At 47.1% G+C, this 12,372-nt stretch overlaps 1 protein-coding gene across 1 annotated transcript; it reads right to left on the bottom strand.

Annotated features, from left to right (window-relative positions):
- Positions 1-7,213: 7,213 nt before the first annotated feature.
- On the bottom strand, positions 7,214-12,151 carry opn6a (opsin 6, group member a). Its single transcript, XM_056587274.1, has 6 exons — positions 12,025-12,151; positions 9,969-10,174; positions 9,789-9,888; positions 9,469-9,573; positions 8,347-8,570; positions 7,214-7,660 (listed from the first exon to the last, which is right to left on the bottom strand). The coding sequence occupies exons 1-6, from the start codon at positions 12,149-12,151 to the stop codon at positions 7,214-7,216; spliced, it is 1,209 nt and encodes a 402-aa protein (XP_056443249.1).
- Between the last annotated feature and the right edge of the window lie 221 nt (positions 12,152-12,372).

Raw genomic sequence — 12,372 nt, forward strand, 5'->3', positions numbered from 1 at the left:
CGCCCGCTCGCATGGAGTTGGCCCCGCCCCCGCTGCTCGCTACGTCAGAGACGCCCACATCCGAAAAGTGTACGTCCTTCTCGTCGCTAAGCAGACAAATAATGTACAACTCTTTTTATGCTCGCTAAACCTCCGGCGCCCTGTCTTCTGTTAGGTCCTCATATTGGACACGCATGTATCAAACAAACCAATCCTTCGCCGCCTCTGCCACGATGATGCCTACTGTAAATAGATCCTTATTACCCCGAGATGTATTTAATGTCTCCGTTTTCTACACTGATGTGTTCTACTGTTGTGGGAACGGGCTGTGAGGAAGATTTAGTTTAAAAAACAAAAAACTCTTTCTACAAAAAAGTTTGACTATTTAAAGCCGTTGCTTGGACGAGATGCTGGATCATTTGTGGTCTGAGCTCCAAGCACTGACCCGAATATCTCGTGGGGGGGGGGGGGGGTATAGCAGTATTACCAGGTACATTAGAAGTACTACCAGGTACAGTAGGAGTACTACCAGGCATATTAGTAGTACTGCCAGGTACATAAGTAGTACTGCCAGGTGTAGTAGTACTACCATGGTACAATAGTATTACTACAGACCAGAAGTACGATGCCAAGGTTTTCTTCATTGACCTAGAACCCAGCGTTTCCATGGTAGCATGCCGGCTGACCTTGGTGAGTCATTTGCTTATGATGATGATGAGGATGATGTTCGTAGCCCTCCTGAAATACTGAAGAGCCCCTAGCTGTTGGACTACCGCTGTCTTTACTGGTGTAGTCCTGGTGTAGTCTGGTCCCTGCTGGACCAGTAAGTTCCTGGTCTAGTCTTATCCTGGTCTCTACCGGACCAGTAAGTTCCTGGTCTAGTCTTGTCCTGGTCTCTACCGGACCAGTAAGTTCCTGGTCTAGTCTTATCCTGGTCTCTACCGGACCAGTTGGTTCCTGCTCTAGTCTGGTTTAGATTCTCAGCTGAATTCCAAGGTTTTGGTGTCAAATGTTTTGACCTGTTTTATCTGCCCGTTTAAATAAATGTTTTGTGTGAGTAAGTGAGATGGAGTCACGTATTTATTTAACCTTCAAAATGTACATTTCAGCTGACTGATCAAAGACGTCATGGCAATTAGGATGACAAAAGGAAAAAGAGAGACAGAATGATAGAGGGATGATAGAAGACACAGAATGATGGAGGGATGATAGAGGAGAGACAGAATGATGGAGGGATGACAGAGGAGAGACAGAATGATGGAGGGATGAGAGGAGAGACAGAATGATGGAGGGATGATAGAATGATGGAGGGGTGACTGGATGGAGGGGGGCGGGGGGGTGGGTGAAGGCTTCATGTGTTCATGGTGAAGTGTTGATTCATTGTGAATGAGTTGAAGCTCTAGCAAAGTTGAGCACGTTCCTCTCTGAGGGAGAGGAAGAGAGCCAGGCAGCGCTCACCTGGAGATCAGAGGGCTCCGGTTGGCCCAGATCCCTAATGGATGCCCCATTTACCCATGATGCACCTGCAGCACGCTCCAGACGTACGAGCGTACCCGACCTGCAACACAAGGCACAGCGAGGCCGCAGCTGCACTTTGTGCTTTGCTTTAATAATTCAACCGATGGCCTGCTTCTAAAAACTACAACGCAAGATGACCTGCTTCAATACCAGGTCTGTTTCTCATTTCTGAATCTTTATCGCATCTAGAGTCTGAAATGTATCTCAGTTAGTCTGTCTTTATCACAGCTACAGTCTGTCCTACTCACAGCTTGAGTCGGTCCTTTATAATGGTTGCATTCTTCATATATCCATTGTTCTGTCTTTATCACACCCACAGTCTGATTTATCACAGCTAAAGTGGGTCCTTTATCTAGGGGAGAGACCGTGAGAAGGAAAGAGGACCATCCTTCCAGGGACGCTAGGCGGGCGGTCAGAGTGGATTGTAGAGATGACTTGAGGGTAAGACAGTCTTCTGACCAGTTTGTGTTCCACAACGAGATCTACTCTGTCATGGTCAGATTAGTAAGACATGAGCTGTGCTGGTCAGAGCAGAAAGAGGGTTTATGGTCTAAGTTCCAGGGTTTACAATCTGAACTGTAAGAGAAGAGTACTTTTAGGTCTAAGTAACATGAACTTTTCTGTCCTAAACTTCCAAAGTTCAGGTTGACCAGAAAGGTCAAAAGGTCATTCCACATCTACAATACTTTTCAGAATCGCGTAAGGGGTCAGATCGAGTTCATGATTCATTCTGCAACTTTCACAACATGCGGTGAAGCAGTGTTAAAAATAGTACAGCATGACGTTTCTCCTATTTTATAATTATTACTCGACTTGATAGCAGCTAGCCGCCAGATAGCAGCTAGTTGGCGTCTCCTCCCAGTCATGTGGAAACATTGCCCTGGTAATCCAGCGGTGCCTGCAGACGCCTTGCGACGCTAACCAGGGCGGACGGGATGCTCCTCTAGCCACACAGCACCATGAAAACACACCAGCCCTGGAAAAAACTCTGAACTCTCAGCACAGCAAGGCACCTCCAGAGCTGGGGTTTCAATCCCCCTCTCATAGTGCAAGGCACTATTTGAAAATAAAATGTATAAGACCTTTATTTTACCAGCCAACTTCCATTGAGATGGCAAGATGTTTTTGATAGGATCCCCGGCCAAGATCGCAGCAACACAGTGTCATACATCGTACAACAAACATTCAAAGTATGCAAGGAAAACATTTAGTTGGAAGTCTCCGAATCATATACCTAACAGACTTCGGGAGACAGGTCTAGCTTGGGAAGCAATTACAAATTCCAATTGGATTTGCCTCCAAACCCTTCACGACATTTTTGTATGCTTCAATATGGATGAGGAGGTCCTCCGCTGCAGATCTGTCTGCAAGATGTTCCGGGCTGCAGGGCTGAAACTTAAAGGCTGAAAATTCAGGGCAAACCCTAGGGATGGATAGTACAAGAAAGGCTATTCCTATTTGCGATGTACCCACAAAAGGTAAGAAGGGAGCGGACCAAGGATTGACTCATATATGCCAAAGAGTGAGTCTGCGTAAGGCCAATGAAGGCCACTGAACCCTGGCACATAGGGTGCAGTGCTGAGTGAGAGCTTTGCCGCCTGTGACAAACCTCAGAGCGCTGTGGTACAGTGTCCATTCAATCACGCATGAAGAATAATATTAATAATAGACGTAGTAGCCCAGCGGCTGACCCCTTAGGGTCTACACCATGAGGCATCCATCACGGTAACACTACATTACCCACAATCCCTCTGGCTATTCTCATTCCCCAGCACACACTATATGATCGCGTGTGTGTGTGTATGTAGTGTGCATAATGTGTGTGTATTTATAGTAGGTCCATTACCAGGGGCCAGATATCACGGGTCCACAACACGCTAATTAAACAAACGTGTGTTTCTGTTATGACAGCAACTACCTCTCTCTCGCTCTTTACCTCTCTCGACCTCTTTCTGTCTCTTGTCTTTCCCTACCTCGCTCTGTCTCTCGATTCATGACTCAACGTGCTTTTATTGGCCATGAAAATTACTACAATATTATTTAATGAGGTCATGGTCCGGAAAGAGTTTCTCTCTCTTACCATCTATCTCCCTTATATTAATATATATATATATATATATATATATATATATATATATATATATATATATATATATATATATATATATAGTAGGTAGTCATGCCGCTAGCTAGCTGCCTCATTCGGAATTCAAAAACAAATGCATACTGTGGCAAGAAAAACATTGGCCTTCAGAAAATAATGTTTTCCAAAGGCCAAGTGTGCCTCCGACCGGGTGGGAAGTTCTTTCCCAACCCGTAAAAGAGCAAAGAGGTGTCCGTGAAGACCACCACGTAGGTGTCACTCTGCCTAGGGGAACCCCCTTGCGAAGTTTAGGGGGGCTTCCCCGACATACCAGGTCAGGCGACACCGAGCGGGGTACGGAGACCCCCCTGAGCCTGTGTCCCCTGGGGTCCAACCTCTGGGCAGCCACCGCTGTAGTCTGCGCAAAAATAGCAGACCCAGGGGGGGACCCCCGCGTGGGCGGCTGCCATCAGCCCAAACAGGTGCGTGATAGACGGCCACACCTTGAGATCTAGGGGTGTGGTCCAAGAGCCCGCTCCCAAACAGAATTTCTGCCTAACAACTGATTTCTTGAAAACTCAAAGATCCAGAAAGTGCTCAACTCCCAAGAGACAAGCCACCTCCGCTGCTAAATTTGTGCCTGCAACGGGGTCCTGCAACCTCCACTAGTCTCCACCAACCCCATGAAGGTTGGGGGACGGTGCTCGAACTGAATGGGATGTCCCCACCACAGTGTGTTATCCAACCATGTTGGTAAACACCGCCGCTCTCGCCAACACGCATAGCGCTCGGAGAGAAGGCGAGCCGACAGCAGAGAGAAAGCTGTCTGGCCCCTCCAAACCTCACACCGTCTATGAATTGCTCGCCTGCAAGCGGAGAATACCGCTGCAGGGTGTGCCTCATCAAGCGGGCCAAGAGCATAACAGATCCATCAGCTCTGCCTTCTCCTCACAGCCAACAGAATGCAGAGAGAGAGCGGGGTAGATCTGGGTCTAGGAGCTGGTACGCAAAGCCGTATAGTTGGCCAAGTGTAATGAGTGGCCAGCCCGTTCATGAAGCATACGGGAATGCCACACGGATGCCGATGAATCCTAGCTGTACTACGCCGCTGCCTCACACGCACTTGGCTGAAGGGAGTGCGCCTTCATGCCGTGTGTCTTGGAGTTGCTCGTGTGCAAGCAGAGAGACCACTGCAGGGCAGTGGCCTAAGTGACAGAGGACTGTGCCACGATTGTAACTGGCAGCTCTGCCTTCTCCCTACAGCCAAAAGACCGTAGGGGGAAAGTCAGGTTCTAGGAGACTGGTATACGAGGCTGTACATACGGCCTCGTGCGACAAGTGCGGGGTGCTGGAAATGTCATCACTGCTTTGTGCAGATGATGTGGTCCTGATGGCCTCATCGGCCAGTGACCTGCAGCACTCACTGGCTAGGCTCACACTCAGAGTGTGAAGCGGCTGGGATGAGGATCAGCCACGCTACATCTGAGGCCATGACTCTCAGCAGGAAACCGGTGGATTGTCTACTACAGGTAGGACATTAGTCCTTAGCCCAAGTGAAGGTGTTCAAGTACTTCGGGGTCTTGTTCGCAAGTGAGGGGACAATGGGAAAATGAGATCAGCTTAAGAATCTGAGCAGCGGGGGCGGTATTGAATTCGCTTTATCGCACTGCTCTGACGAAAAGAGGAGCTAAGCAGGAAGGCAAAGCTCTCGATCTACCGGTTGATCCACTTCTCTATCCTCACCTATGGTCATGAAGGATGGGGGATGACCGAAAGGACGAGATCGCGTGCACAAGCGGCCGAGATGAGTTTTCTCAGGAGGGTGGCTGGCGTCTCCCTTAGGGATAGGGTGAGAAGCTCAGCCAGCCGTGAGGAACTCGGATTAGAGCAGCTGCTCCTCTGCTTAGAAAGTAGTGAGTTGAGGTGGTTCGGGCATCTAAAAAGGATGCCCACTGGGAACACCTCCCTAGGGAGGTGTTGCAGGCAAGTCCAGTGGGGAGACCTCGGGGAAGACCCAGGACTAGATGGAGGGATTATATCGCGACATTAAAGAGAAGGGAAAGAGAAGTCTGGGGCCCCCTGCTAGAGCTGCTGCCCCCGCGCCCCGACCCCGGAAAAGCGGTAGAAGATGAGGATGAGGATAATAGAGTAAAAAATTGTTTTCTTAAAGCTTTATTTGTTTGTTTAGATAAAACGTTCAATTAAAAATTAATTGTCGTGATGTCCGAAATGGTTAGCTTTTGGGTTAGCCACCTTTTGCTAGAGCGGGTGGAATGCTCACGCTCTAGCCTCGACGGGAGGCAATGAGATCAACTGAAAATGTACAAAGCGGGTTTAAATTAAACTGTGGATTTGTTGAAAATCTGTTTAGAAATATTTGAAGATCAAAGTACCGTTTGTTGATTTGTTAAATGTTTGAACAAAGCTTAACGGTTAAGAATTGACCAAGTTGCGAAGTCTGAAGTCATTGAAGAGTCAGTGTCAGTAAAAAGTTGATAATATAAAAAAAAATGTTGAATGGTAGCATGCAATTCCCCCCAAAAAGGACAATTTTAGGTGGAATTGATTCTCTAGGTGAAAAATTGTGGAAGGAGTAGGGTCGCATTATTTGTAGAGAATAGTAAATCAAGAAACAATAAAGCCTAAGAATAGGCTGCTTGCAGCACTCAACTAATTAGTTTTGGATCAGAGAGCATGATCGAATCAGACTATGCATTATTTTTTGATGAGTAAGGAGACAATAATTTAGATCATCTAGGGGTTGAATGTAACTTTAATGGGCTACTCTGGTAGCCATGGCTATTTACAACAGGAAAGATGATGCAACGTACAAAATACGGGTAATACGTTTGTGGAATTTCAACAAATGTGCAGACGTGAACTCTGCTTCATCTATATGACCTGAGAAAGCGGGATCATGCATGTCACATGCATTCGTTCGGGAACCAGATAGCTTTTAACTAGTGCTGTCAAGCGATTAAAATATTTAATCGCATTAATGTCATAGTTAACTCACGATTAATCGCAAATCTTTTTTCTATGCTAAATATCCCTTGATTTCTTTGTCCCATTAATTTTTCTCATTTTAATGCTCTTATCAACATGGAGAAGTGCATCGGCTTGCCTTGTGCAAATGTTTTCTTATTGATAACAACATTGGCATATACTGATCAAAACAGGACGATACAAAAAAAAGCCTATAGTGAAATTAAACGATGAACATACAAACATACTGCCTTGAACATAGCAGTCAGGCTACTGCTTCTTTGTTTTGAGCCAAAAATAAATAAATTGCGTTAATCTCGCGGTAAAAAAATTAATGCCGTTAAAATTGGTTCGCGTTAACGCCGTTAATAACGCGTTTAACTGACAGCTCTACTTTTAACCCTTTGAAACCACCTTCATCTAGGAGGTATTGCTGAAAGACCCAAATGTGAATTTAAAGTGAATATGTTTAAAGTAAAAATGAAACCTTTTAGAGTTAATATGAAACATTGAAAAATGAATAGTTATTATTTAAAGTGAATATTTAACATTTAACAACAAATATGATTTCTTTACGGTGAATATGAACCCTTACTGGTTTCAACTGCATTAAGGGTTTTCCTACGATGGAGTCAATCTGCAACCATTTCAAAGTCTGACGCATATCGACTCTCCGTCGGTCTGCGAGGGCGGGTCGGCGGGCGGGGGGGGGCTGCCGAGGCCTGAGTCCAGGGGCGGGCTCGGGGGAACGCAGGGCTCCCTTGGGGGCCCCGGCTCCCCGGGGGCCGCGTACTTCCTCTCCCTGGCGTTGAGCGGGGCCCGGGCGGCGGCCGGCTGGGGGCTGGGCCTGAAGCGTTTGAGGCGCACGGCCTCGCGGGCGTGCGGCGTGCAGGGCAGCAGCACGGCCACGTCGCTGCGGAACTTGGAGCTGAGGCCGAAGTAGATGAGCGGGTTGTAGAAGCTGGCCGACTTGGCGAAGAGGCGCGTGAAGATGCTGGTGAGCACCGGCACCTGGAAGCCCCAGGCGGACCACATGGACACCACGGCGTACGGAGACCAGGCCAGGATGAAGGCCGTGCAGATCACGATGGACACCTGGGGACCACAGACCGGGTTACCTGACCTGTGGCTCGGGGCCGCAGCTGGCGCAGTGGTACGGTCGGAGTGGGAGGATTGGTTTGCATGAGCTACTGGTTATGACAGGATCTCTCCAGGGTCACACAAACAATACATGTTACACATATACCCTTGTTACATATATGTCATTCTGATTAATTATTCATAGAATTATAATAATTATTATTGTTATTATTATTACCGACGTTTATGGTGTGTACAGACCATGGTGCTGAAGATAGTGACCGGACCTTAACACCAGACCGTCGTGCTGAAGCTAGTGACCGGACCTTAATATCAGACCATGGTGCCGATGACTGGACCTTAATACCAGACCATTGTGCCGATGACCGGACCTTAATACCAGACCATGGTGCCGATGACCGGACCTTAATACCAGACCATGGTGCCGATGACTGGACCTTAATACCAGACCATTGTGCCGATGACCGGACCTTAATACCAGACCATGGTGCCGATGACCGGACCTTAATACCAGACCATGGTGCCGATGACCGGACCTTAATACCAGACCATTGTGCCGATGACCGGACCTTAATACCAGACCATGGCGCCGATGACCGGACCTTAATACCACAGATGTCGGCTGTAGCCAGGAGCAGGAGCCAGGAGTGTAGGTGCTAGGGACCGTGTGTGTGTCTTACTATGGTGACGTCTCTCTCTATCTTGCGCTGGCGTTCGCTGATGTCTCCGTCGGCTGTGAGGGCGTTCCCTCGCTTCACGGTGTTGATGATGGACACGTAGGAGAACAGCATGACAGACACGGGCAGCAGGAAGCAGCTCACCAGGATGGAGATGATGTAGGACTTGTAGACGCTGGAGTAGCTGGCTTTAGCCCAGTCTATCTCACAGGTCCCGTAGCCGCGGTCTAGACAAACAACAGGCCGTGGCTTCATGCTGGTCCAAAGCACACTTTGAGCGGGTCACATTGAAGGCATTCTCGTAGGAAGTCAGAGGAACTTAAACTACTGAGTGCTGCACCACCTCGCCTTCTAACCCAGCGGCTCGAGGGATCAGAACGAAGTACTAATAGTTTGTTATTAGTGATTGCCATAACCCTAACCCTAAGACATGAGCGCCTTAACAAGGATGTAAACGAGACGGTCTAGAAACAATTGGTAGTGTTGTCAGCTAACAAAAGATACAAATAAAAATGCAGCTCATTTCAACGGGTTCGGAATAATTTTACTAGTTGCCACGGGTTATATTGGTTTTAAATCGCTTCAATGGGTTTGGGCATGTTTTAACTGGTTCAAATGGTTTGGAATTTGAGGCCTCATAAAATTTGCTCAGTGATTAACTCACTATAACCTTGTTCAACTGGTCTCCACAGGTTTGAACTTATAGTAACTGGTTTCAACATGTCTTATCTCGTCTCAAACTGTTTTAAACAGTGCAAATTAGTTTGAAGTAGTGTGAAGCAATCTGATATGGTTTGAAGTGGTTTAATGCCGTGTGAACTGGTAAGAACTGGTGTTAAGTGGTTTGAGGTGCTGTGAAGTGATTGTAATTTGTGCAAAGTAGTTTTAAACTGTGTGAACTGGTGTTAGGTGGATCTAGGCGATTGGAGGCAATGTTAACCTGTTTGAGGCTGTGCGAAGTGGTTTGAGGCGATGTTAACCGGTTTGAGGCTGTGTGAAGTGGTTTGAGGCGATGTTAACCGGTTTGAGGCTGTGTGAAGTGGTTTGAGGCGATGTTAACCGGCTTAAGGCTGTGTGAAGTGGTTTGGAGTGGTTAAAACCAGTGCGAACAGGTTGTATTCCTACCTGTGTAGCTCCCCCAGCCCACTAGGGGCGCTCCAGACCAGAAGGCAGCGCTGGCCCAGATGCAGACCAGACACACGAGGATGGTGGTGTTGTTGATTAGGTGAGCTGAGGACAACCAGAGTACACGTTATAGATACTACATGATAATCAACAAATCAACAGTATCACAGTATACAGTATACCATTACAATATATGATACTGCAGTTTATATATGTTTATGATAGTCTAGTGGAGCGTTGTATAAGTATGTAAGTATTAGTGTATATTACTATGTAGTAGTATGTATTAAATATTAGTATGTATTAGTATGTGTGGGTACCTCGGGTGGGGTGACAGCCCCTGACGTAGCGTGTCATGCTGATGATGGTGAGGGTGTTGATGCTGCTCAGCCCAAACACCAGCGTGAAGAAACCATCCACCTGCAACACACCATCACCATGACGACACCACTATCACGGTCTGGGCGGGCGAGTGCTGGACTGGCAGGACGCCTTCTTACCTGGCAGGTCCAGACGGAGGAGACCAGGTACCCGTTGTCCTTGAAGACGTTGAAGATCTCGATGATTCCCCGGGAGTACCCGAACACGGAGATGCTGGCGTCGGAGAAGGCCAGGTTAAGGGTTAGATAGTCCGTGGGCTGGAGCGAGGCACGCTGCTTGTACAACACAAACAGAACGATGCTGTTCCCAAACCAGGACAGCCAGCCTGCGGGACAACACACGTCGACGCACGGACGTTAACGCGCAGACGACGACGCCGCGCACGTTAACACACACCGTAAAGGGCTGATAATGGTTCCCCGTCGACGCAATGCAAGGGGGTTTACAGACCCATTACGTCCTTGTGGACCCTCCTTGCGACCACCAGAAGGGGCTGACGTGCGCCTCCATACAACTTTAACCTTGCGTCGAGGCACAGCAACGAGGGCTGGGATTGGTCCGCTCACCTAAACCCGACGCAAAACCCAAATAGGTTCACGGCTGCGGCGAGGCGTCTTTGTGGTCCTTGCGTTGCGTCTACGTGGAACCATAATCAGCCCTTCACCCTTCACCCAGGGGGCGCTCCGACTCACAGGATGACTGAAGGACACAGTGGTAGGAAAGGGCTGTTCCTTTGGCTCGGTATGACTGCTTTCTGCTCTGCCTCAGACGCATCGTTTGCAGAAGAGGTGGGGGGACATCTCCCCACCAAAGTCAAAAAAACTGTCAGTTTTCAACATTTATTTATAGAGAGATTAGTAGAGTGTTGACTGAATGCTTGGTTCTACTAATGTGATGGACACTCATGGGGATCCTGTCCTGGGACTAGAACTGACTAATCAAACCCTAAAACCAAACTCATGGGGAAACCCCTAAACATAGAACTTAAAATAACCCCCGAAAACACTGCAATAGAAACCCTTTACCCTCAAATCAAGAGCTGAAAACCAACCCCAAAATACAACGCTATGGAAACCTCTAACCCTATCCCCCAACCCTAGAATTGAAAACGAAAAAACCCTAAGACCCAGTCAATTGAAACTTCTACCCCAACCCTAGAACTTAAAAGTTCACCTTAGAACTAGAAATCAAACCCAAAAACCCAACCCAGAGAAACAACTGACCTTAGAACCGACAACCAACAATCTAAACCCCACTAATAACGACCCCTTACCCTAACCCTAAAAAACAACCTAAAAAACAACAACCTTCCATTCAACCCCCCACTAAAGAAAGCCAGTTAACTGGTATGAAGGCAGTGACGTGCTGTGGCGGTTGGGGAATAATTGGATTATCTGGGAGTTAACCCGGAGACTGTTGCTCGTACTACACCATCAAGACTGAAAACCATCTGTCTCCCTATCTGTCTCTCTGGTGCCTGGCGGTCAGCATCATTACTAGAGCCGTAGTATCAACATGAGTATTTATAGTAGGATAATTGATAAATGAATGGAAGTGAAGGTTCATCTCTGAACGCTCTCAATCCTGATCTCCTCACCGCTATAATCCGGATAAACTACAACGGAAACCAGACATCAAAATACTCCTACTAATATATATCCTTACATCCTACTTAGTAATTACCACTACATAGTACTAAATAAGTACCACTACATCGAAATACTTATACTTATGAATACCTTTAAATTGAAATACCTCTACCAATAAATACCCTTCCATCCTACTTAGTAAATGTACATCTGAATACTTAATAAATACCCTTGCATCTAAGTACTTCTACCAATGAATACTCTTACACCCTACTTAGTAAATACCACTACATAAAAGTACTAAATAAGTACCACTACATCTTAATACTTAATACTTCTACCAATAATTATCCTAACATCTTAATACTTCTACCACTAAATACCCCTACATCAAAATACTTCTACCCATAAATATCTTTACATCCAAATACACATACCAATAAATACCCTTACATCTAAATACTTATTATAGGCCTACCAAAAAAATCCCTCTACTCAGTAGTTAGTTCTGGCCGTAAGATAGTTAGTATTTCCGTCAAAAAGTTCTTTAAGAAGTATAAACACTTGGTCGGTTGATAATACCGACCAAGAACAAGCAGGTAGACCCCGATGATGGTCTCCCCCTGGTCCGACAGAGGGGGGTCGCGGGCGGGAAGGGTGTAGTTGTTTCTCCAGTGGGTGCTGGCCCCCTGGAAGCCGATAAACGCCGACATCCTTTCTCCCCCGGCCGCAGACGAGCCGTCCACCCGCCTCAGCAACTAGTCTGGAGGAACTATCGTCTGTCCGCCGGTAAATCCGGTCTAATTATACTAGCGCTCCTCGGAGGGGGTGTCGTCGTCGTGATCTCTCTAAATCTCCCGGGTCTTTCTCAACACTTTGTTCTTTATTTTCCAATCTATTAGACTTAACTGGTGGGATCTGTCCCTAAAGCAGA

Source organism: Gadus chalcogrammus, chromosome 3, assembly GCF_026213295.1.
Source record: "Gadus chalcogrammus isolate NIFS_2021 chromosome 3, NIFS_Gcha_1.0, whole genome shotgun sequence".
NCBI classification, from domain to species: domain Eukaryota; kingdom Metazoa; phylum Chordata; class Actinopteri; order Gadiformes; family Gadidae; genus Gadus; species Gadus chalcogrammus.